This window comes from Tyto alba, unplaced genomic scaffold, assembly GCF_018691265.1.
Source record: "Tyto alba isolate M040663 unplaced genomic scaffold, T.alba_DEE_v4.0 Super-Scaffold_46, whole genome shotgun sequence".
Taxonomy (NCBI): Eukaryota; Metazoa; Chordata; class Aves; order Strigiformes; family Tytonidae; genus Tyto; species Tyto alba.
In genome coordinates, this window is record NW_024881322.1 from 5,159,583 (window position 1) to 5,186,262 (window position 26,680).

At 39.1% G+C, this 26,680-nt stretch overlaps 2 protein-coding genes and 1 long non-coding RNA gene across 5 annotated transcripts in view; 1 reads left to right on the top strand and 2 right to left on the bottom strand.

The window, feature by feature from the left end:
* The window catches only part of MRPL3 (mitochondrial ribosomal protein L3), a 29,551-nt gene extending 12,740 nt beyond the window's left edge, over positions 1 to 16,811 (bottom strand). Inside the window, exons 1-6 of the mRNA XM_042806360.1 lie at positions 16,630 to 16,811; positions 14,785 to 14,963; positions 13,662 to 13,753; positions 12,768 to 12,866; positions 8,843 to 8,942; positions 6,833 to 6,893 (exon numbers count right to left, since the gene is read on the bottom strand). Of these exons, the coding sequence (XP_042662294.1) occupies positions 6,833 to 6,893; positions 8,843 to 8,942; positions 12,768 to 12,866; positions 13,662 to 13,753; positions 14,785 to 14,963; positions 16,630 to 16,700 (602 nt within the window). The 5' untranslated portion in view covers positions 16,701 to 16,811. The remainder of the gene's footprint in view (positions 1 to 6,832; positions 6,894 to 8,842; positions 8,943 to 12,767; positions 12,867 to 13,661; positions 13,754 to 14,784; positions 14,964 to 16,629) is intronic.
* On the top strand, positions 16,740 to 26,159 carry LOC122154759. The gene is made up of 3 exons (XR_006166821.1): positions 16,740 to 16,847; positions 23,596 to 23,927; positions 24,403 to 26,159. It is a non-coding gene; the product is annotated as an uncharacterized LOC122154759 (long non-coding RNA).
* The window catches only part of CPNE4 (copine 4), a 243,764-nt gene continuing 239,854 nt past the window's right edge, over positions 22,771 to 26,680 (bottom strand). For all 3 annotated transcript variants that reach the window (XM_032991217.2, XM_032991218.2, XM_032991216.2), the window contains exon 16: positions 22,771 to 23,359. In XM_032991217.2, the coding sequence (XP_032847108.1) occupies positions 23,228 to 23,359 (132 nt within the window). In that variant the 3' untranslated portion in view covers positions 22,771 to 23,227. The remainder of the gene's footprint in view (positions 23,360 to 26,680) is intronic.

Below are 26,680 nucleotides of genomic sequence, written 5' to 3' on the forward strand. Positions count from 1 at the left end.
GCTTTGGAGTTCTCTGTTTACTGCAGAGACAAACTCAATAGGAAAAATTGCCTCACCACTGCACAAAAGAAAAGCCAATTAAAGTGCGTGTTTACACTGGCATTGTTTCCAAAACGAGGAGTATGACCACTGCATTTATGGCTGCACTGATTATTTAACTAATTTAACAAGATGAACCTTTTCCTCCAATTCACAGAAATCCTTTCTCTGCTAATGCACTTTGAAATGTCGTGGTACTATTAGTTCAAGCATTAGAACCTTCAGGCCAATCACAGGAAAATAAAACTGTGTATGAACATGCATACAGCATGCTGTATATATGAACTACATTTTGCTGACTGCCCTGATCAGAAAAGCACTACCATTAAGAACTAGAGAAACTATACAAATGCTGAAAACACCAGCATTCACAAAAACTGGATTCTTTCCTCTTTCGCTTGAATAATTCCCCTCTGATTGCTGGCCTAGCTGCCTGGAGCAAGTCAAGCTACAGTCAAAACCAGCACAAATGAAAAGACTCTCTACAGCCACAGAACCATCAGGAAACATGACTTGTGCCATCACAGTGTCTTAGTTTTCCCTTTCCCTGCTCAGAACTTAGTGGTCAATTCCTGTTAAATTTGACACAGAAGAAAGATACGTCATAGTTTGAAAGCAAAATGATTGGTTACAAAGTCCTGAATTTTTTTTGCTCCTTTCCTACAACTAAGGATATGCTAAAATGTGATTAAAGTAGTGATATGTTCCTTTGGCTTGCAAGCTGCCAGTCATGCAAGTGGTTGCCACCAACAAGAGAGCCCTTCCAGCCCAGCAGACGGTGGTGCACCACGGGGATATGGAGAGTCAGGGCTCCGAGAGGGAGCCGAAGGCATCTGCGGGAGGGGGGTACCTGGGATCACAAACACGAGACAGAAACCTAAAGGATGCAAGGCTCTGTTACACCAGTTTCTCATGAACCAGTTTCTCATGAACCAGTTTCTTTTAAAAGCTTGCATTAATAAACAGTGATAGTTGTAAAAAAGAAAAAAAAAAAAAAGGTTTGAAAAATATGCTTTAAGAAAAGACAAATTTTGAGCCTTTTCTGTCTGCAGATTGCTAGGAGATTAGTAACTTTGAAATACATGGCAGAAACTAAGCTACAGAAAAACCTGTATCTGTTCAGCCAAAATGCTATTTTCTTCTTTGCAACTATCTTATTATTGGCCATGTTTTCCAAGTAGACTACTTCTGGCATCTCTAGCTGGAAGATGGAATTAGCAAACTCTCCAAAACCAACTGCAAGTGGGTTGCATAACAACAGCTGTGCAGTTACCAGAGGGAGCAGATTGGGGGCATGATTAATTCTTTAGCTGCAGAAATGTACTTGCAATTCAGAGAAAACCATACAACCATCAAAAGCTACCATTTAAAAAGAAAATAGCACTGTCAACTTAAATTAGGAAGCATAAGTCCCTGATGTCATGAAACCACGTCAATATTTCATTCAGATTGTTCATGTTTAGACAATTTAGAATACTGTAAATTGTACTTTTTAATAAAATATAAAATATAATAGTTAATACTTCTAAGAGACACATTTTGAAAAAAATGTTTACTTCATCAAATGTATCTTCAAAAAGAAGAGATTATATCACAAGATAGAGTTGCTAGTGTTTAATGATTTATGCAATAGAGTAATCTCATCTACTTCTTAGTCTTTCCAATTACACACATTTTTTCTGTGAACAAAGACCCAGACCTTACAATACTGAAGCCTTAGGAAATTTAAAGGAAGTGTGGCAGACTAAAAGAGCACTCTGGTAAACCTGAAAATTCTTATCCATCTGTTGATTTGGAATACGAAAACAAATCTCCAACATCTGAAATATTCTGGCTAAAGTAAAGGAAGTATATCTCAATGCTGAAATTAGAGCATTTCATAATGTATAATTCTTTACTATCTACCAAGGTTCTTTCTAAAATATTATTGAACCAATATGATGAGTAGTTTTATTTTTTATTTGTGAAAAACTGATTGAAGGTCTCTGAATTACCTACAAATACACCATCTCTTATGACTTCTTGAACATTAATTTTCTACTCAATGTGGTGCAGTTATCATCATGATTGAAAACAAAACCAAGTTTTTATTAAATATGAAGCAGTTATAGTTTTCTTTCATTTTCGAGTTTTTTATTTTTTAAAAAGAATAAACATTATACAATGTTCTTTAAACACATGTCAAGATGAAAAACAATTACAGACAGTGTATGTTTCTTCCTAGATTCATAACCTGAAATAAAGCTCGAACCAGAATAAAAACTACAGGATTATGTAAATAAAATGTAGAGTTTAAAATAAAGGAGCTATTAACATCTGTTTAAATCAAATTTAGAAAGGAGGACAGTTCAACTAGGTACTTAGTAGCTCAGCCAGTATACCTCAGCCATTCCAGAAGAACAGTGTTTTTCCATCCTAAATCCACCTTGATGTCAGCTATTCTCAAACAAGTGATGGATTTCTCTACTACATGCAAAGAAGTAAGTATTATGAATAAATTTTCTGTGACTCAAAACTTATCTGTATTTCTAATGCAAAGATTTTACATTATTCCAATTGTATGAAAAGCAAAGTGCTTTAAAACTAATATTGACCTTATATAAACAATGAAAAGAACTTTAAATGCATGCTGCTCAAGAAGTACTAATCAGAGAGTTATTTATACAGTTTACTATTTTCTTAAATTTTTTAAATTCTGACAAAAAATTAACAAATGTGTAAGAATACGTTCTTCTTGACTTCTGAACAGGTGCCAGGTGTCTGCTTTTGGTATCACTTATTAATGTCAAATTGTTTAATTGCTTTCTTTGCCCTTCTTGAAAGTTACTAGGTATGAATGCATTCAGCAAGTATCACCAATAAAATACAAGAAAAATAATTACTGAAACTAAACTTAAAACAGTATTTTGTATAAGTGAATGAAACGGAAAAATCCCCCAAAAGAATACTAGTTTTTTTATTACTTAAAATGTCTTGTGAATTTAGTTCTAATAAGCATTTCATAACATTAGTGTGAGCTAGCCAAATCAAAAGATTAAAACATACATTTATCACATATGCAATACATACTATTTTATGTATACTATATATTGATATACTTTTAGTATAATATATACGCTAGTCTATGTAATGTCACATTAGCCTACATATGTATAAAAGATATCAACCAAACATGTACCTCCCCTGCAGTTATGTTTTTTATGATGCTCTCTATGACAATTTAAGAATTCACCAAAACCCCCCCATTTTCCCTGCCCAAAGCCCTAACTACTGACATCACACTTCATCTTGTTCATTAAAATCTATGAAACACAATACAATTCTAATTCAGAACAAACTCAAACATGCATAAGAAGATGCATAACTCCAAAAATCTCTTAATAGGCATAGTAGTGACAACTGCAGGTATTGATATTGAAAGCGGGATCTTAATCCAGAACCATGTATTAATTAAAAAGAATTAATATCTAGATTCTACTCTGAAAGAATCGTGTGCAGAATCTGTGATACGATCAAGAACCTACACTGAAGTAGAATGTTTATCATCCTACTTATGATAAAACATCTTCTACCTGTTGTCTTGGCTTGAATCAAGGACTACATATTTCTGTTCTGACAATAGTAACATTAAACACCGTACCTGAACAAAAACCCATGCATGAGACCTATCTTTATGAGACTTGATATGTATAATGCCACTGTTCTTCAACACATCGAATGTAGTCATTTACTTTACTTAGCTTCACTGAAGCACGATTACCTGAGTCCCAGAAAGGAATCACAGGCAGCAATGATGATATGCAACTAAGACATACAAATGTTAAATGAAAGGAAAATAATCTTTCTGCAGAATTAAAAATAGAGTTTAATTACACATAGTTCTTCTAGTCTCACCTGCAGGAAAGTGGCTGTTCCGGTCAACCACCTGATTTTGTACAAAACCTCATTTTCCAGATTTGATACAAATAAAATGCCAGTACTTAATGAGCCAATTTTCATTTAGAAAGCTACTGGAATATAGCACTCTAATTAAGCTACAATTTAGTTTGCTGCTAACTCTTGAAACTTAGCTAATTTAAAAGACAACTATTTAGATGCTGTAGAAGAAAAGGATTCCAACTACTTAGTCAAATACCTTCAGACAATTGTAGAGCATACTTTAAGGCTCAGATTACACCATTAATCTAGCAAATTTTAAATAAACCATAAACACACCAGAATCACCACTTAACTCTGGCACATTTCAAACAAAACTACTATTGGCTTTTTCTTTGGACTGTCAAAATTTCCAGTGTCCCAAAGGTTTCCTGAAACATTCATGAAACATGTTGTAAAGTGGCAGATAAAGTATGTATAATACATTTGCATTTCCATGCAGCATTGGGCTACCACTATCAGGGATGATCCCACCTCTCCCCATTCCCATGTTTTGGTCATCTTTGTACTAGTGCAGAAGCTCATTGGACTGATCAGCAAGCTGGGCCATGCAACTCATCCAGTTGAAAACTAAACCAGAGAAGAATTCAGGTATCTCTCACACTGATCTTTTCCTTCACGCAACTCAGGACGCCAGTACCAGCAACAGAAGGCTGATGGGAACTCTGTGGGAGCAAGCACCACCTCCCCTTTGGGCAGCAGCCTTTACTACACCAGCTTAAAAAGGTCACAGAAGTGCAGCCTGTGAGAGAAACATTTCTGGACCGTGCTATGTATTTTAGCCCAAAGCATATCAGGGCTCAAACAGACCATCAGGCCACAGGAAAGTTTACTGCTGTCCCCAAAAGGGCACTAAGACTTTACACATTTTTGGAACACACCTCTGAAGCACTGAATAAAAGTCTTGTCATTAAAAACTGCTGTAAAACTTAAGGACTGAGCTTTTAAATTGCTGAAAATAAGTACTAAGGAAAAAATTCAGCACTAAAGGAGATTGACAGCATGCAGACGCACTGCCTACTGTCAGTGCTCTAAAAGCTACTCGTACTGTGCTGAAGAAATTATGAGACTTCAAAGAAAAACAAACTGCATACACCTTTAACTGAACCTTCTCGTTTATGTGAAAGTGTTTTTCTTCAGAGGTATAAATGAATCAAAACATTTCAAAAGACTTTGACAAAAACATCTGCAAGGAAAGTTTAAAAGCAGCCATAAAACCCCACCATACACTTTGGTAACCAAATCAAGATGCTAACCAAGCCTTTTGAAACTTTCTCTTTAGCTGAAGAATTTTTTTCTTCACCCATATTGCAGGATTACGTGTAATATGCTACCAAAATCAGCAGTACAAACAAAAAGCTAATTTCTGAAATGGGATCATATGAATATCTGGAGAAAACAGATCAGAAATACTGAATTAGAAGACAGGATGGATTCAGTGAACACAACCAGGAACCCAGTCTATTTTTAGCTTGCTAGTATTTTCAAATACATACAGCAATATACAAATCAATACTGTGTGGCTGCTTACCAGTATCTTTCACATTGCCAAAAAAAGCTCTTTGTTAGTTCTTGAAATACTTCTAGAAAAACAAAGCTTTTCTTGCATTAACAAAATGTGACACTTAATCAACATGGAACGACTGTATTCCTAATGACACCGTGCTTTGCTTTGCAAACAAGCTATTGTCTCTTATAGGCTGTTCACTGAATGTAATTTAGAAGCAGAAGGAATAATATACCAGATCTAAGTTATTACATGAGGAAGTTTAACGTAGAAATATACTAATTCCAGTCAACTCCTCAACCTCCTTTCCTCAATAGAGTGCCCTCATAGGTGTAGTCAGGTGTAGCTACATTAGACACCTACTATCCAGCTCTACTTATATGGTCTATTTCCCCATTTCTACAAAACACTGTGAATAATACTAAACATTTGTAAGTATTACACATACATGAGACAATTACAATGGGTGATATTTCAAAGCAGCCAGCTGGGTATTATCTGCATTACACAAAAAATAAAACTTCAAATGGAAAACATTACCTTTCTCTCACAACACAACAAAAATACACTTCACTGAAATATGGAATAGGAGTTCTCAGTTCTTTTGGGCAGTGGAAATCATGGACATAATAGAAAAGGCAAGACTAGTCTTTGCTGCAAGATGCCAGTTTTTCTTTCGATACCCTTTACCACTTGAGCTGTAATTTGGCATTCACAGTGGTCTGAGAGGAAATCATTCCTCCCACGTTAAAGTAAAAGATCATTAGCCATTGCTGGCAAGAAGATGAGCTGGAATGAGAGAAAACAAAACACGGAATTTGACAGCTCTGCTGTTTTGCTAAATGTATTCACTATCTTCTTGCTTTTCTTTATTCCACCTGATGTATCTTTCTTTGCATCTCTTCACCAAACCAAAATCAAGCAATCTTTCTGGGAATTGATGCCTTTCAGCATTTATTCCCCACTTCTACATATCACAGATGCTGCGTTAGAGGCCTCCTAGCCCATGCTAAACCCAAGCACCTCTTCTTCAAGCTGTCAGTCAAGCACTTGCATGCTAATCACGTACGTGCAACAGACAACACATGTATAATCACAGCCATAGTATAAATAATAGTATTATTTGTTTACCTATTGTGCTCAAAATAAAAAAATAAACCTCAGCAGGTAAAGATAATTTGGTATTTTTGACCCAGTGGCTAAATGGACTTATATTTCCTGCCACTATCCTTCCAATTGTATTTCAGTTTTTGTGAACCATGAGTTCAAGCCAAAGTAGAGGGCAAAAAAAAAAATTCAACCAGTCTATTTGAAAGACAAACTGCACATGTTAAATCATTAGGGACCTACGTTTTTCCAGTAACGTCCACGAACTGCCCTGGGCGGAAATGAGCAGCATACAAAGGAGTACCTTGAAAAGAAGAGGAGAGATCGTGGTCAACTAACTGCTGAAATCCTCAAACTACTATCCAGTCATTGCCATCCAGGGTAGATTACGGACACAGGAAACAAAACTCTGGTTTTATTCACATTTGTTATTCTTTATAAACCTCACTAAACAGAATAGATGCTTTGTAGTTACTGCTTGAGCACATTTCTCAGTTCCTAGCCCAATTTCAGATGAGTAATAAGGAAGGGTCGGGGCTTTACTCAGATATGATGCACTTCAGACACGGAAAGAGGCAAAGCCCAAAATGCTTAATTAGGTAAGACTCACAATAAACGAACTTGGCAAGAAAAACAGAACATGCTTCACTTAAAACTACTAGCATTTCACAAGGTGGAAGCTTTGGTGTTACCCAAAACACCAAAAAACCCAAATCAAAACACTTCCTATAAAAAATAGGGTTAAAAATAATAATAAATAATAAAAAAAAAAGTTTTGCAGTGTTTCCTCTTTGTTAAGACACTGTGTTTCCTAACTGTAGATGGTGGCAGAAACACAGCTTCATCCACTGGGGAATTACCTAAACACTAACCTTTAGTAGAAGTAGTGGTACTACCAGTCAGTGACATCACTCACCTGCCTGCAATTACACTCATTCCCCTAAGTGCTTGTAGTATCAAAGTTTTAATTTTAAATGAAGATTCATTTTGTCTTCAGCAATTTATTTTCATCCAAGTGCAATATTCTTCTCTTAGCAGCTTAAAAAACCACAACCAGTGTTTATAACTTAGTTCGTTATAAATGAACTTTAATCTGAAGACCCATGCAGCTGTATCTTTAACAGAGTTTCAAGCATGTTTTAAGTCAATTAAAAAAAAATAAATTTTAGTTGCTTCATGGCCACACTAGTTTCCATTTGTTTTCAAATCTGTATGAACACAAACTGAAATGGTGTAAGTCTCCCCTAGGTCTCAAGCATAAAAATCCTCATATTATAAAAATCCTCATATTATTTAATCTGATATTTGTATGATCCATAGACACCTGGGAAGATGCCTGTCAAGTGACATAAAAACATGTATGTGAAGGATGTAGCATACAAAATATACACACTGCAAAATCAGCTTACTGAAAACTTGCAATTCTGCTTTATCTCAAGCTTTTGCTTCCATTTATCAGTCCAGACTTCCTCTTCACATTAGATTTGATTTTTATCACTTACTGCAGTGTCTTAAAAAGATTTTCCAAAAACCTTATCTAATGGTAAATAAAGATGTATTGCATTAGAATTTCCTACTCTATGAAATTATTGAGAAAACACCTGTAACTCTCAAAAAGCACTAAATGAAAGCAACCTAAATACACTAGCTAATAAAATATTAAGAACTTAAAACTCTTCATTAAATCTCCAAACTTCTCATACTGATTTTTTTAGCGAGAACATTTGTTATAACATGTTTGAATATGTTTTACTTTGCAAGCTGCCAGAAAAAATGCCATATATGACAGTCATCAGTGCTGCTTCTGAATGCAGCAAGAAGAAACAACTCTCAAACTGCTTTTTTAGGCTCCTGAGAAACATTACCACAAAATTCTCAGTGCCCCTCTCATAAGGATAATCAGAGAACTTCCTGTAAATGCACTCATATTTATTCCCAACAAGTCCGTCAAGGTTACAGACATTTATTTCTTAACCCAGTGTTCATATTAGTTTGAATTAGACTTATTTTCTAATCAATGGAAACACAATATCCAGGAAAAAGGAAAAATCCTACTTCTCAACAGCTAGAAAGTATAGTCCATTTCCTGTTTTTCCCCTAAGAAAAAAGTAAGTTTGTGCTCAATGACAAAGAAATAAGAATTCAGCAATTTCCATACAAAACAAAAATTAAATACATATCAGAACTTGATTTAGGTCTACAAGTGGCAGATGTTAAATGATTATGCATATAATATTCAGTAGCTCAGATTACCTGGTTTAATTATGGCATCATCTGTTACACTAAATGTTGTAATTTTCTGCTTCCGTGGCACTCCAGCTTCTTTAAAAATTTCCAGTGCAGACTCTGGTTTCTGTAACAAAAAGCAGCCGTAAAAAAGGAAGTGATCTTAAAATATCTAAGGATCAACCTAGCATAGAAAGAGATTGTAGACTGTCAACACCACTCTGAGAAACAGATATATCATACTACACTTTCATCTTGAGACTGGCATTTTAACTAAATGTAAAATTAATTTAAAACTCCTGTGTCTGCATTTTATTTTCTGTCAACTAGTTACTCTACAGCTACATCACATAAACAAGAGATATATGAAGATTTCTAAGATCAGAAAAGGGAAACCAATCATTTTAAATGCACATAAAATATATTACTTTTCAATTACTTTCAAAGAGTTTTGTAGTAATTTAAAAGCATTTTCTTTTTCAAAGCTTCTAATGATTTAGATCCACATCACCATAAATCTATTTGATTTAACTAACAAAACCATAGAAATAAAGCCTGGTCTTGCAAAAATTTCTAGAAATGCTTATCTTCCCCACATTAGAGAATCTAGAGTCTCTGGACAAAAGAGAAAAATGAAGAACAAGTTTATGATTCGTGTATTTTTAAGATATACCAAGTACACTCAGTGTCAAACCACTGCTGACTTACTAAAGAAGGGCTCTTCTTTTTAGAAGAGTCTGACAAAGTTAAAAGTACTTGAAGTTGTTCTCAGCTGTTTTAAACAAGACAACTCACAGAACAGCTGACCACTGAGATGATACAAGCAATGGAAAGAGCAATGCAGCTGATTTTTCTTCAAATGAATTCTCCTAGAAAGCAATTTAAGCATCTGACAGTACTGTCACACTTGGATAGTCACATCTCTGAGGTTTACTTCTCAAAAGTTCTGTGCAGCTCTCTCTTTCTCAAAAATATTTTTGTGTATTTTAACACAAAATAACAGGAATAACTTTAAAATTGTTACTTACTTTATTCTGAAAACATGCATGTTGCCCTTCCTTTTGTTTTTAAAAATCTGTTATAAAGCATTAGGAGAACAGCGGAAGAATGAGGGAGCAAGGTGATGAGGACATCTGACTTAGACACAAACCAGAAATTTTAACATTATGAATCTGTCCTTATTTGAGGAGAAAGTGTGGATACGAAGTCTTTGAGAGGTAAAAGGGTTTTTTGAGTGATTTAACTTGAGTTCATAGTACAAAACACTTCAAATACCTTAAAAAAAAAAAGTCATTAACTAAATGCAAAGTCTCCCCTAAGACCACAAAAAAATTGAGGCATCAATGGAGAACAACTGTATTAATCTGTAGTACCATATGTAAGAATTAAAGAAATCTCCTTTCTACTAAATGCCTGCATATCAATCCTTTATTTCCATTGTTATGTAAAATTGCCACCTTCAGTGACAGCCAGGGGAGCTCTGTGCTCAGCACAGCTGCCTGGAAAGAGCTACCACAGCTGAAGAAAAGCACAGTGAAGTCAAGGGGTAAAAATTGCCTACATCTCAAAAGTCTTACCATAGCCTTGCACCATTCTACTTCAACAACAGATTTTTTTCAGTCAGGTCAGAGAGATGTATTTCTACAAACAAAACACTGCAGTCTTTACAAAGCCTTCCTAAAGAGCAACACTGAAGAGAAGAACATTGAGTGAATTCTCAGGTGTTCTTATTTTTAAGACCAACAATATCTTCTAGAATTATAGGAAAATGATAGATACGCCCTCACTTAAGGGAAGCATATAAAATATTTTTGACAAAAAATTGTTATAACACTGACAGAACTGTACCTTTGAGAACAATTTTGCATTAAAAAAAATAATGAAAAATCTGTTCACTTGTAATAGACTGATATATATCAAGCTAAAAAGGAAAAAAACAAATCTTCCTAAAAGTGCAATACCCCTTAAAATTTTTTAAGCAGTTTGACACCCAAAAGAAATACATGAAATTCTTTGTTAGTAAAATTACTGAGGGGATTGTTAGATTGAATTAATTAAAAATCAGCAGCTGTGAGGAATCTGAGGAAGACAAATGTTCCTATGAGGAATTAACAGAAGATAAACTGCTTATGTTATTACAATACAGTATCATTCAGCTTTCTTTTAATTCTCACTTTCAGGCACTTCAGAGAGAAAAGAAACACATAAAAAGACTGATAAACACAGAAGGGCAATGATTCTGCAGTTTAGCTGCAGGTTTGAAAGACATGATTTGTTAATACCTTAATAAGCAAAATTGTTAGGAATCGGCACACCAAATTCTTTCTTAGAAATCATGTAGTTTATACAATAACTAAAACAACAACAACAATAATAATAATAATACAGAGCTCAGTCTCAAACCATGTCCTCAACACTGATTGGTCTAAGGATATTTCATTAATAAAATGAGTCTAAGTTCAACCAAGTGAATAGGAGCTAGCTTGAAAAAAGTTCTGTCCAAGAGAGACTTTAACATAACTCAAACTACTGAAAAATCCTTGAGTTGACTTTTCAAGTAGTTCAGCTTTGAAGAAATTTTCTTATTTCACAAGAGATGTTTAAGTAGAATTTTTCTATATACCTCTTTGCTTCCTGCACATTTTTACTCTGAAAACGAATTGACTCACTGATAATATCATCTTTTTGAAAAGATCAATTGTAAGGAGTCTAATGTGCATAATACAACTTGAAAATTATTATTCCCGTGCTTCTTGCAAGTCGTAAATCAAGGTAACAGGAAAACAAAACACAGCTGTAACACCTCCAGGAAAAATGTCACACCTGAAGAGTGGAAATGAACTAAAGTGACAGGACAGACACCTGAAAAGTACAAGTAGTGATGGTTAAACATGGGATAAACCCACTGAATAAAAGAAAGATACCTTAAAATATAAGCTTGTTCAAAATTAGCAGAATATACAATAAATGCCAACAGATTTAGCAAATGAAAAAAGTTCCTTCTTCCCTCACCTCCACTAAAGCAAAAACAAGCACACAGACTAATTTTGAGGCTCTGGGACAACCTTCTGTTTGAAAAAGGGAAATCTATGACCTCAAAAAGCCACAATCACCAACTGAGATACTCTGCTTAGTAATCACGAGTTCTGGTTTTTTTACTTGCCTAAATCAAACGAGTGTCAGGATACTGCAAGAAAGGAAAAGTGGTATTTTACAGAAATAATGGATCATAGAAACTGCAATCCTTTGAGAGAAAGCTTTGTTCCAGCCCTGATCTATAATTCAATTTTCCTCCTCAGGAATGACAGCTCTGCTAAACAGCCTTAGCCACTGAAGGTGTCTGCAAATTCCCCATCAGACAATTGGGGTGTCTAAACAAGTGAGTGGTTTTGATATTGCTGTTGATGAACTATAATCATGAAGCTGTCTTTCTGAAAATGTAAGTCTTAAACTTATTCATCAGTAAAACTATGTGAAATTAAACAATCTCAACAGACCTGTGGAAAAATTACAACTAAAGCTAATAAAACACTACAGAAGGGTAAGCTAAAGAACGAAGTCTTTTGAACCACTGATGAAGCTGGGTAAGTTTAAAACAGGCCATTAAAGCGTGTGTCTTGCAGTCCTGATCTTGTATTGCAACTCCACAGACGTGGCAAACACACTAATGGCCCTTCAGACCCTTTCATCAGCATGGGACACTGCACACCAAAGCAACTTCCTAAACCCACAACTTTCTTAGAGAATCAAGAGGCAAAACTTTCAAAAACTTCTTGCTGTTTTCTTAACCAAGAATCAATGCTAAGGAAATAAGCAAGGGTGAATGGGACAAAAGATCAGGTCCAAGGCATGCACATCTGCCAATTAATCTTTTAAAGATTATGCCACCTTTGTACTATAATCATAACAGAAACAACCATTCTAACAAAAACACTCAAAGTGGTTCACTTACATGAAAAGGAGATGCGTTTTTGCCTCCAACAAGTAGTTTACATGTTTTCCCTCCAGACTCTTCCTTTGAAATGTACTTTAAAACATGGCAATCTTGCACCTAAAGAAAAATAGTGTTTATTTGAATATAAGTAGATGTGTACACTTTGAGACCATAGTATGAGATTATCAAAAGAGAAAAAAAAAAAAACAAACCAGTCTCTGTTTTCAATTGTATCTATATAACAGGAGATACAGCCTACAAGTAGGGGAGTGTGTTACCTTTTTATCACAGATGTTCTTTTTCCAATCAATTAAAGGCTTATCTTAGAAAAAAATATTAGTAGATTGTAAATTGTAGTTTCATAGCCATATTTTGCCTGCAAGATCTGCAAAATCCCTACCATATGCAGTGGCAAACCCCACATTTTAGACTCCTGCTCCTTTGCCCTCTAAACCTGGTATCCTTCACAGCACTGGTTCACTGTAAGGCAGCAAGAGGCCAGCAAACAGCTTCATCACAGCAGTAGCTGCCAGAGAATACGAAGAAGCAGCTTCAGGGCTACAAATACTCAGAAACCAAGGTGAAACTAATGTGAAAGTGCCTGCAGGTGGCAACATGAAGTGGGGTAGTTAACCCCAGCTTTATGTTGCCTCCCTTCTTCCCTCACCTAGGTAATGCTATGCAGTGTTCTGCAGCACTGGAATAGCTGAGGCAGAAGGCAGACTGCTCCTAGACAGTTTGGGATATAAACAGAACAGACATGGTGTACTATGCAGGACTGAAAGAAATCTTTCCTTTCTTTAGGGATTTCCTCCTACTCTGTACAAGTGGTAAGTTTCACTTTAGCCCGAAACTTCTGGTTAATGATCTGAATACAGTACAGGAGATGAAATTCATTATGATTTATTTCACCTTAAGTAGTGTGACAGCATGTTTTTTTCCTGACTTGGTCCATATTGGCATCATTCCCAGTTTTACTGCAACAACACCAACTCGGACGGAATCTGTAGATCAAAACAGAACATGGATGCAACTCCACACTTAATATTTGAAAGAGCCCATCTCATAACCTGTGAAATCCCATTAACTCTGATCTTTCCTAAGGAACTGAAGGAGAGGAAACATCGCTCACACCCCTACAGATAGTCTGGGGATAACCTGTTTGTTGTTTTTAGTATCACTAGCTGTAAAGTTCTGTTTGTTTCAGTGGTGTTTGATAGAACATGTAAACTAGTTTCGCATTAAGGTTAGACCAACCAATGCTTCAGACTAATTTTTTTTTTAGAAAAACACAGCACACATGTAGAATATTAGAGCCAAACTAACTATTGAGAAGTTTACTGTAGGAGGTTCCTCCCACCCCGACTTTGCATATTTTTGTCACTGTAACTGTACAGCAAAGGCAACCTGTCAAGTCTGGCTTCTGACAGTCCGTGGTGTGAAAAACAGAGCACTTAAGATGAAGAATACATGCTTTAAAGTTTTAAAAATGCTCTTTGTTCTAATTTCCAGTCATACCTGAGACTCTTCCCATGGATTTGCAGACTGTTAGGGAGCTGTCAAATGATGTGACCCTTTAGAAGGCTCAGAAACTTCATACTGTGTTCTAGTCTGTAAGACTTTGGAATCACTGCATAGAGGTGGGATGCATTATATACTACACGTTCTCTTCAGAGTCCACCAATATTTACAAGAACATTTTCAAGTTCATATACTTTATAACCTAGGGAGTCTTCTTTGATGAATTCTTATTTTATTATCTTGTCATTGTGCAGCAGTGGGACTGGCCATGTGCTGATCTGGACTAAAAATGAAGTTCTTACAAGGTTTTTAACACCCTGTAATATTTGAAATGTTTTTTAGAGAACTGATGTATTACACATTTACTTATTTAATAGGAGACGTATTGGATGATTGAGGTAAATGCAAAAAGGAGAATACTTTACAAGAGACAATCCTGATATTACTGAATGCAACAACACAACAACAATAATTTCAGCATGAGTTTGATATTTCAGAAGAGATGCTTTCTCACCTGGCTTCCACTCATTCAGCGGCCACGGTTCATCTTTCAGAGGGCACAGTTTGCTGACTGTCTGAGCTTTGTATTCCTCCGCAGTTATCTTCTTGAGGAACTGGACATTCTTTTCAGAAAGATGCTCACTCCACCACGTTGCACTGTCAATGTGCCTGACTACAAAGCCCAGCTGCCCCCTTTCCAGTGATGAGAAAAAGGTTTAAATGTCTTATCGGTTCAAACAATGTTTCATAACACATATGTTCACAATGTAATACATACTACATATCGTTCCATAATACAGTATACATTCATAAAGACTGAAATTATACTAGCAAGCTATTCAACCACCCTTCTTGACAAACAACACCTAATTATTTGTCATGCTCTCACCTAACTTTTGAAGTATTCTAAAATACATCAAAGGGGAGCAAACAACGACAAATCAAACAACTACTCCTTCTGTGAAAAAAGCTAGATCTGTGAATGAAGAGAGAGCAGTAGGTGGTGTTTACTTTAACTTTAGCAAGGCTTTTAACATCTCCTGTGGCATCCTTCTATCCAAGCTGGGATGTTATGGCATGGATGGGTGGGCTATCAGGTGGCCAAAAACCTGGCTGGATCATCAGGCTGAAAGAGTTGTGGTTAATGGCTTGCACTCCACCAGAAGGCCAGTTACAGGTAGAGTTCCTCAAGAATATATTCAGGGACCTGCCCTGTTTAGTTTCTTTATCAGTGACCTGTAAGAAGGGATGAGCGCACTCTGGGTAAGCTTGTGAATAAAACCGAACTGAAGGGAGCAGTTGATAATGCTCACGGGTGTGCCTCTGCCAGACTGAGGGAAAAGACAACAAAGAACCTGATGAAATTCATAAAGGAAAAATGCAAAGTCCCACACCTGGGATGGAGTAACCTCATGCAAAGGGTACAGGCTGTGACTTCAGCAGAGCTGCTCCCCAGTCAGGCACAGGGCCTGCGAGTCCTGGGGGCAAAAAGGTAAAAAAAGGAGCCAGCCAGCTCCTGGCAGCATTGAAGACTAACAGCAGCCTAGGCTGTATCAACAGAAGCATGGTCAGGAGATCAAGGGAAGTAGTTATCATTCTTTCTTCAGCACCCCAAATAGACCACATCTGCAATAATAAATCTGGTTTTGGGTCCCTAGTACAAAAGGGATGTTTTTAAATGAGTCCAGCAAAAATACAAGGGCTGGCACACTTGCCCTATAAGAAAGATCGAAGTAACTGGGCATGTTTAGTCTGGAGAAGAGGAGGCTTACGGGGGATCTGACAGCAGCTTTCCAATATCTACGAGGAGGTTACTGTCAAGACAGAGTCAGGCCATGTTTACTGAGGTGCAGTGCCAGGAGAATGAGAAACCTGGTATAAACTGAAAAAAGGGGGTTCTGATATGACGTAAGGACAAGATGTTCAGCCTGAAGGCAGTCGAACACTGGAACAGGGGCCCAGAGAGACTGAGCAGCCTCTCTGCAAGGCCCAACCTGACCAAGCCCGGAACTACGTGGGCTGATCTCCGTGCTGGCCCCACTGTGAGCAGGAGCTCAGGCTACACAGCTCCTCAGCTCCAACAGCGCTCCGATTTGACACTCGCTGCTAAGCAGCTCGCTGCACTGCCATCGTTCCCCTGAAGGATAAGAAAAGCTAAGACAAAGCGGGGCCCTACCACCACTGTCCGCGCAGTTTTTTTCCGAGCGCTGCCAAGAGGCTGCACCCAGCGGCCTCTCCAAACGGTGGGGACACCGACCCGTCCCTCACGGCGGGGCAGCCACAGGGGCCGAACCCCCCCCCCCCCCCCCCCCCCCCCGTCCCCGCTCTCCCCGCGGCAGCCCCGTTCCCCTCCCGCTACCTGTGGGCGGAAGGCCCCGCTGCCGCCCACAGCCGGCCCCACAGCCGGCCCAGCAGCACCCAGCCCGCCATGCCGCCGCCGCCGCCTCCCGCTTCCGGCGCCTCCTGCTCCCGCGCTGAAAACCTTCCGGGCGGCCGCGGAAAAAAGAAGGTTCCGGCCCGCGCTCCCTGCGGCTCACTCGAGAGTTAACATCGTCACCCCCGCGCCAACCCAAAGAGGTGATCGTGCGTCAGCCTCCCCGCCGCCCGCGGCTTCCCGGACCACCCCAGGGGGACGGGTTGGACCCCGCCGGGCGAAGGCACCCGCCCCGCAGCACTGCGTGGGGTTTTAAGCCGGGCCCTGGCTGGTGGCCGCTTGGGCTTCTCTCTGTGCCCCGGGGGCGAGCGCTGCCCGAAGGCCCCGCGGGTCAGTAAGGGACCGGCGTCAGCAGTGGGTGAAGTTGTTTGCCAGCAAGTACCACTGAGGCACGCAGGGTTGCAGGACCCTTGTATGGATTGAGAACCTTCCTCCAGCATGCGGGGGTCGAGCGGATGCCGGGGGGGGGGGGGGGGTATGTGTGTGTGTGGGGGGGTGGTTTGGGCTGAAGCATCTCTGCTTTACCAAACTGCTGCAGGGTACAGGGTTTAACTGCTTCGGGTGCTTCTTGCGAGTGGGTAGTTCACGGAAGGGTGGGAGGGCAACATCTAGGGGAAGTATATTTAATATTGTAGCCGGTGAAGTTACTGGTAAAGTTAATGCAGGTGGGCCAGGCCGAGGACTTCTGGGCAGCCTGGCACAGGGCTGGGACCTCTGGCTAGTTGGCTTCAGTGAGATCTGGCTTTCATCAGAATTCAGAATTAATTAATTCCTTTTTCTGAGCAGGGCACCAGCACAGCTGCGAGTGCACTAGGTAGGATGGTGAATGGCCATGAACCCAAGATTCCCTTTTGGTTTCAGCAGAAAGATCTTTTTTAAAGATACATGACTGTTTGGTGTGGTCAGCTGAAGTCTGATGTGGCTTCTCCTCTTTATCCTGCTGCTCTGTTTTCTTCCCCACTGTGGTACCTGTGTGTGAGTGTTGCTTTCCCGGCGTGTGGCCAGATAACCAGATCCAAGACAGGCTGTAGGTACCTCAGAGTGGGTAACTGAGCAGAATTTTGGTGTCGACACCTAAAACTGTGATCCAGAAAACTATTGGCAGCTTTCACACCCACTCCTTGTCCTTGTGTTTACTTCTTGACCTTTTAAGAAGCAAACACATAGTGTGTTCAGAAGTGCATCTCAAGTTCACAGATCAACTGGAATTCCCTCTCTGAAGGTTAGTCATCTCTACTGTCACAGTGACCACTGCATCTTTTTGATCTCTCCCTGGCATCAACAACAGCAACACTGCAGGGGTGTTGCTAAATTTCATGTAGATGTGTTTTCTAGTGCGGTCTGTCAGTAGCTTATGCTGCTACTCTGACAGGGACTTCTGTACCAGAAGGAAGAAATGATCTAAAAATATTAAAAGTGATATCTCCCAGTTTCTGAGTGCTGTAACAACCCTACAATGGTGCTTACCCTACTAAAGTCCTCAAGATCTAGCAAAATGCTCTTTATCCCCATTTTAAAGATGTGGAACCAAGGCACACAGCAAGATTAAGTGACTTGCCAAGTCACAATGGATGATCCCTGCTAGAGAAGAGGGCTTTCTTGATGCTGTCTAGCCTTGTTGCCACAGTATGGTGCTTTTCTTATCTAGCATGCTGCACAGCTGAGGTGATGCAGGATTTCATGTACTTGGAAGTAATACATGGGGGAGGTGCACACATTTTGGAGAGAAAAGTTTTAATGCTGTACTACTTTTCTCCTTTTTAACATGATGATGCACTATCCATTTTTTTTGTTTGTTTGGTTGGTTGGTTTTTTTTGTGCATGCAGCTTTTCATGATCCTAAAGAGGCATGAACTCGTGTCAATTTGTGAGTGTGTGGGGAAGTGTGTGTAGTGAGATGGCTGCAACTCTGAATGTAGATTGCAACCTGCCTGCTCTAAGCAGTGGGACAAGAATTCAAGTGCCTCCTGAACACAGCAGTAAAAGGCTTTCTGCACAGCAGTAGTAATGACTAGCACTTTTTTTGAGAGAAGGAAGAGAATGCAACAGTGCCCATTACAAAATAACCTTCCCTGCTCGTCTGCTGCCTCGGGTGGTTCTTAGAACTGCAGGAATGAGGAAAGGGAAACACTTATGAACTGGAGGACTTCACAAGAAAGAGTTCAGCTAGGTTTTACCAGATCTGTTTGGAAGATTCAGCTATGAAATGAATTGGAAAACCAGTAAAGAGGGGCTGTGAGTGCAGCCAACTGGTGGTTTGCAGTGAGTGTTGCAAGCAAACACGCAACTGGGCTGACCAGTATCACTCACACAGCTCTCTAGTTGCCGAAATTGCCTCTGGTGAAGTGCAACTCCTCAGCCCAGAACTGCAGGTACAAGTAAGACTTATGAGTGAATGAAGATGGGTGGTGCTATAAACTGTATTTTCCTTGTGGCAAAATGGCACTTTCTGTAGCTAAGGGGAAAAAACAACCTGAAAAGTATGACTTTATCTTAGGAGTCATCCAGCTCATCCTTCCCAGGCAAAAAAATGTGAATGTAAATGTACCAATTCTTTGTGCCTGAAATCACAAGTACCTCTCACTCAGGAAAGGTTTGGTATAGGTTTAGATTTACATAACAGGTGTTACTGCAAGACCCATAAACCCAAGTGAGAAAGGTCAATCTGAGTAACTAGTTGGGTCCTTTCTGGGCGTAAGCCATACCCTGTTTGTGCAGCTGGAGAGCCAGGGTGAAGGAGGTAGCTTTGTTTAACTTGTCAACAAAGATTTTACTGCAATACAGCAATGAGGCTCGGTAAGCCACACGCTGTTCTACCACAGTATCTGGTGTGTGGGTAAACCCAAGGGATGTCGTTGAGAGCTGCCGGGCTCTGTCATGCAAATCTGCTCAGAACAGGGGCCTTCCACCTGTGTATTTGTTGGAATATCACCTCTGCAACCTGCAGCAAGCCTTGGTTTAGACAACTGTTCTCCGCTGCACTCATCAGGTCTCTCACAGATCAAACTGTAAACCTTTTAGCTCTCATCAGTTGTGTACCTTTGATATTTGGAGAGCAAAAGGCAAGACATGCTTTAAAGCAATACTACTACTATAATTTTGTTTTCATTTCATAGCTGTAGACTCTGTCATCAAATGGTATAGAACGCTATATTTCTACCATAGTAAGAACTTCACGCAAGTAGATTTTAACTTAGGATAATAAGCAATTACAGTCTATTAGCACTTTTTAAAAATTATTGTAGACTTAGTTTCCCCAATACAACTAAAAATACAACTCAGCTCATTATCTGGCTCAAGAATTATCTATATTAATGCATTTTGTGCTAATAAGGATCATGAATATCTTTGAGTATCCTGCGACTTTTGGATTTTGAATCATGTTTGAGAGACAATAAAAAGGAAGGCAGAGTTGCAGTTGTCAGAGAAGTTATTTTAGATCATCGATTACCTCAAAAGGACAAGATATAATGTAAAGAAGTTTCAGAATTTAAAATGATTACTCAAAAGGTTGTAGAACTTTAAATTTGCATTAAAAAATATGTGAGAGAAATTGATGTTGGTTCAGTCTAAAGGCAGAATGGCCTCGCTGAAAGTAGATAAAAAAAGAAAAAAATCCTAAGTAGATAAAACAGGGAAAAAAATGCCATTTCAGAGGTATATTCATATACTTAATGATGCACAAAACCCTTTCTATCTTATTGCACTGAGTAACTTGGAGCAATGAAAATAACATTCAAAGCCTCGTTAGAAAGCCTTTACCATATGGCTAGTTTTGTGTTCTGTGCATTCTCCTACACCAGCTCACCCCACTATTACGTGTTTGTTTTACATGCTAGGATCTGTATAGATTGAAGGAGATTTCCAATTGCTTTTTCAATATCATGGAGGTGTTTTTTTCAAATACCTTGAGGGCTGCTACAGAATCGATGATCTATATGACCACTGGTAATGATTTATTTTTAAGTAGACAACATTTATAATCTGGATTGTGTGAAATAAACAGAAAGATCTGCAGCAACTGTAATTCGTTTTCACTTAGACACTTATGTAGACCACCTACATACATGAAAAGGGTGATTTATATAGCTCAACATAGGTAGCCTGTTGATCTCTGCATTTTAATGTGATGCTGCATTATGGGAGCACCTTGTAACACCTTTGGTACTGAAGAGCTGTAACTGCTCAATTCTATGTAGCCATACACACATGAAAAATCAGTTTAGCCAGAGATCGTATGTACCAGAAAAACAGTTTATCTGACTACCAATTTTTCTTGCTGAAAGCTTTCTTTTACTTTCCTTCAGTCTGCCAAATAATAAAGAAAAGTCTTTACCCCTCCTCAGCTGTGCATTACATTCCTAAATCCATGCCCCAGCGTAAAGTAATACTCTACGTGGTGAGAGCACCATCATGTCTCTGAGGATGATCTCAAATCACTTTTCCAATATTAAAGTCCCCCAGTACCATTGTGAGTTATTTATGAATATTGTGAGTTATTATGAATATGGCAGTGACCATCATTTTATAGACGAGGAATCTGAGGTGCAGAAAAGTTAAAAAACTTGGCCAAGATTACAAAATTATACTGGAGGAGCAAAGAACGTGGAGTCATTGAGTTTTCAGTCATATGCTTTAACAGCTAGAAAACACTCCTGAGAATAGGGAAGGAACGAAAAAAGGGGAAAAATGGGAATAAGAAACTAGAGATCTTGTAGATAAGGATTAAGATACGTTGGTAGAGTGGTGTATGAGATATAAGGGAGAATCACAGTCGCAGCTGAAATACATCCACAGAGGGAGAGATGTACAGCCTGATGGGGTGAGCTCTCAAATGAACAGTCAGCCATTAAATGGAAATGTGGATTTGAGATCTATCTGTCGGAACATCTTCAGACAATTTATACCTATGACCAAGTAATACTGGCTGCTGTGCAATATCCGATCAGCTGAAGAAATCTTTACTAGCAAGCATGAACGATTGCGTTGCAGGATATAGATGGAGCAGAACCGAATGTGCTATGCAGACAGCCTCATGCATCTTGGCTATCCCATTGCCTTCATTTTATGGTACAAAATCATCAATCAAATCCCACGGAAGTTACTTCTAAAGGAGAGTCAGGGATCTAGAGTCCTACATTACCTGCAAACTCATTTTAAACCCAAATATTTCTAAAACAAAACCGCTTGCTCACAGGTGAGATTTTCCAAAATGTTCAGCACTGGCCCAAAACGGTTTCTTCTGGAACTAGCAACAAGAATGCTTTCAGTTCATTGGGAGCACAACTTGTCTAAAACTGTGCCCTTTGGACAATCCCAGAGAAATTATTTTTGATCAAATTTTATCCTTAACTTCTAAGAAGTCACATCTTTCACTATTGTCTTTTAGCAAATGGAGAAGTCAAAACTCTAACAATGATCTAATTTCCTCATATACATAAATATTTTAATGAAAAATCAATCCACTGCCAATCTGTTCTTATGTCCTCTTGGAAAAAAAAAAAAAAGGTGGCTTGAATATTCTCTTGGTACAAAACCAGACTTTCTGTCACACAGTGATCTGTGTGTGCATGAAGTTACAAATCACTGGTTGTCACAAAATCAGGCAATGTGAAATTTCTTTTGGAAAACATATCACGCAAAGTTGGATACTGAGTGTGAGATTGAAAAATATAAATGAAACAAAATAAGAATTCCCAAACATAAGAGATTATAAATTCAGGTAGCCAAAATACAACCTGTTCGAAAGCCAGCCAGATTGTTTGGATTAAGTAGGCGTATTTTAAGACATGCAATCCTGATGGATCATGCCCTCCAAGCTGGATCTGTTTACAGCTATGGTCTGAAAACTTCATAGCAGCTGGATGTGTCAGGCTTTTGAAAAATTGCTACTCAGACCACAGACTGAGGTGGGCATTTTCAGGTGCCCATGTTAGAAGCTGCTAACATTAGAAACACCCATGCTTCAGGCCGGGTATCTCTCGAAACACCTTACTACCCTTTTCTTGGAATATGGAAGTTGAAAGCAGGCAGCCTTGTGGCAGAGAGAGAAATAAAGACAACAACTGCAAAACTGTGTTGTTTTTATTTTAAACATGCAAAATACAGTTCATGCATCTGCCATTTTGAAAAATCTTTCAGTTCATAGCAGATTAAACCAAAGACATTTTGGCTATCAACTCTCAATAAATATTTCAAAATGCTTTACAGTGTAAAGATAAGAAATTTAGCAAAATTTCAACAAACCTGTATAAAAAACAGATACAGATAACTTTTTATTTCAAGGCGACATGCTGTAATGTAAAGAGTTCACTTTTTTTTTCTGGATTTTTTTTCTCATAAAAAGTTTTCAACAATACAACTGCTTAACAGATTTAGGCCTTTAGGCTACACATGCAAAAAAAATGGTTATTTTAGTTAAAAATCACCAAAACGTGCTATTTTTTTTGTTTCATTTTTAAGTACAGTAGTTGTAGATGGTAGCATCTTTCTTTTTTAATTTTGTAAAAGAGTGCAGGCAGGTTCATGGAGCTAGTGTCCTGGAAGACTCGTACTCTGACATACATTTTGGTTTTATCCCTTTGCCATTGTAATAGTCCACGACTTGGTTTGGAACTTCAGCCAAAACGCTTTTTGCTAGAGCAGCTGGGGATGCCTGCAGGAAATGGTAGAAAACACAAGCGTTAACCTGTCTCTCTGCTAGAAGTGCCACAGGTTTTAGAGGCATTGGTGCCATGAGATCAAGGTAGGAAGTGTGGTACAGAAATGGAAGGCAAACAAAGAGTCAGGGTGGCACTATTGCTGGAAACTCATTTTATGAGTCTGTTTGGGCATGTAGCAGTAGCTGCCTCAAAGTACACTAAAGCCAAAAGTGCTCTGCATATTTTTCAGGTCTATTTGGACTATTTTAAGTTCAGGGTAACTGAACTTCCCTGCACTCTGGGAGAGCACCATATCACAATGAAAAGGGCTGCAAAGACTTCATTCATCAGTACTCATCGAGAAGCCCTGCAGAGCTTCAAGTTATATGTGAATGAACTGTAAAAGGGAGGCCTTCATCACCATTCTGCTCTTCAGGATCTGGCATGGTGTTTTAATGGTTGGGGAAGATCTTAATTCGATAAAAAATACTTTGTTTTCATTGGAATTAAACCACGGTAATGAGAAAGCTTCAATCGTAGTCTTTGTGGAGGCTTTAAAGCTCTTCCTGCAACTTATAAATGGTGAGTGTTAACCAGACTTAAGGACTCGTGACCCTGAAAGGTAGAGATGGATGTAGAGATGGCCACTGGCTTTCGCCCCAGGTGGGGAGGAGGGCTACTCCTCGGTGTAGTGAGAAACCATGCCCTCATTGCCAGCACACAGTTGCTGCCTCACACCCTCACAATGTTTCATTTTAAACAGTGGGGCCTGCCGGTGTTTTGTGGGCAACAGTTACCTACATGTGCTGCAGGGATTTTCTTCAGCCCCTGAGTTCAGCAGTGACAAAGCTGGACTCCTCCCTTGCAGCCCAATAGCACCCTCTTGCCCTGTGTTTAGGATTTGCTCCTTTCTAAGCATTTGGGTAGAGCTGATTTCAAGCCCCGGAGAGCCAGCCTGCCTGACCACATTCCCTCTGAGCCCGCCACAAAAATTAAGTAAAAATGCAAATGCTTCAAAATCAGTTTGAGAAGTTTAAACTAATGTCTTTCTCTCCAGATAGAACACACATGGAACACACATTGCAGTTCGGACGATGCACAGGAACTCAGCTAGTAGCTCCATCACGTATCTTCTGCACATCAAGTACTTTTTCCCACACTAATGAACACTCCCCTCCTTACTGTCCGTTATATTGTCAGCCAGGTTTCAAAACTACAATGTCACAAAGTATTTGTATTGAATGCTTATTGCCCTATTATGTTTCATGGGGTGGGATCCTTATCCTTCCACAGTCTTAAAATTAGGCTTACATAGGATGTAAATGGTAAACTATTCATAGGCACGCTAATCCAGGAGTGCAGAAAGCCTCGGGCCTATTATAAATTCCAGTATCAAATGTTGCAATACTACAAATAAAAAGATAATGATAGCAAACCCAGAAACAAAACTATTTTTTGTATTTTGGTATTTTGAGTCACACATGTGATTAGTAATGAATAAAATGAACTGCTGTTTCCCTACTGTGACATTTATACCAAAATATTTGTGCAGGCAAAAAAGCCTGGAATGTTTTTGCATTAACAAACTGGCAAAGCAGAGCCCATACTTTGTGTGACAGCGCAGCAACTGTTCTCAGGTATTACACAGTAACACAACCCATATATTTTAATTATTCAAAGTGAAATGCATGGTTTTCCACAGTGGCCCTGTTCCTGCCTAAACTAAACTGCTTTCACTGAAATCAGCAGACAATACCTCTTGGAATGAGGCAAATGGCTGATTCCTATATTGCTATTGAGAATTACTGGTTTTTTTAATCTCCTTCCCAGTGTGCCAAAGGTGTATATGCCTTAGTCTGCCTCTGTGCCACCTTACCAAAAATGTAACTCTGCATAAAGGGTAAAAACAGGGAGTGGGGGAAGAGTCCTGGGCTATCGCTGCACACAGAAGAGCTAGCAATCAGGAAACTTCACTCTATCTTTAAAAATGCTGGGCAGGAGCACTTGCCACCAGCTTCTCTGGATCACGTGTAGTCCACATGTCTGAACGCTGGGCCAGCACTCATCTCCCTGCGTCATCCTCCTGTCGTTGTTTCTCTCTCCTCTGAGGCATCAACCATTCTTCCCGAACGAAGGGTCAGCCCTTCAGAGCAGGCTCTGCCGGGGCTCAGACGCACGGCTGAATCACCGCCACTGGAGGAGTCAGCTGAGCTGTGCACTGCTCACCCTGTGTGCATGTGAAGTAAAAAGCCTTCCACCGAAGTTTAAGCTAAGACATTTACTCAGCTCACAGGCAACGTGTGGCCCCACACAGACTCACCCTGGGGTAGCTAGCTTGACTCCGTGCTTCAGTCTGAGCATGGACAACTGTTGCTTTGCAGTGTTTCATCATGCCAGTGATGTCTGTTAGTCCTGGGGCTCTTTTTGGCTGGGAGCATCTCAAAACCAGGGTTAGGGGTGATTTCCCGCCTCATGACTTGGGCCAGCTGTACCTTACGTACTTTTGTGGTGGTAAAGCATGCTCACTTCCAGACCAGATGGTACAAAGCACCGTTTGTGTAAGTAATAATCAGACCCAGTAACTTCAGAGCTAAAAACCAGCCCCACTTCAGCAGTGTTGTGTAAGGGTTACCTTTGCTGGGCTTTTAACACAGATGGTACATTAATGTTTTACTGTAACATTTTCTCTTGAAGAACATCCTAGCAATAAACACCTCAAGATGAATAGTTCTCAACTGATGGCTAATACACAACAATCGGAGAAGCCAGCAGCAGGAAAACAATCCCCTGTGATGATAATTGGTGTATATTACAACTGACTGTTGAGTCAGTTCTATAGGTTCACCATCCTTAATCTTTAATTACAATTCATATTGCAAAACATTGCTCCTTGCAGTGGTTAAGAACTGTGCTTTCCACACTCATTTGTGATACATGTGTTATTAAGACACAGTTGTTAGCCTTTATGATTAAATACAATGCAGAGTGAAATACAATCTACCTGTGGCATCAGATTTGTGCACAGTAAATATATCAGGCATCCTGAAGGCAGATAATTTCAGCTCTTAAAATATAACTGTGAATGGATTGAGACAGGTGATTTTCTTCAACTACATTTCAGTGATTGTGAGCATCACTGTTCTGCAGTTTCAGGTGAAGGACACTCACATTGTTGGGGTGGTGATAATTACAGAGAGAAGAAATTCACTTGGGTTCAGGGAAAATAAGTTTTCCTTTGTTTGTTATGTTCCCCTGTAGTGAATTGCACATGTCATCCACTATACAATGGGACATTTTTTAAAGCGGTAATGGTCACCTTGATTTTATCAAGCCTC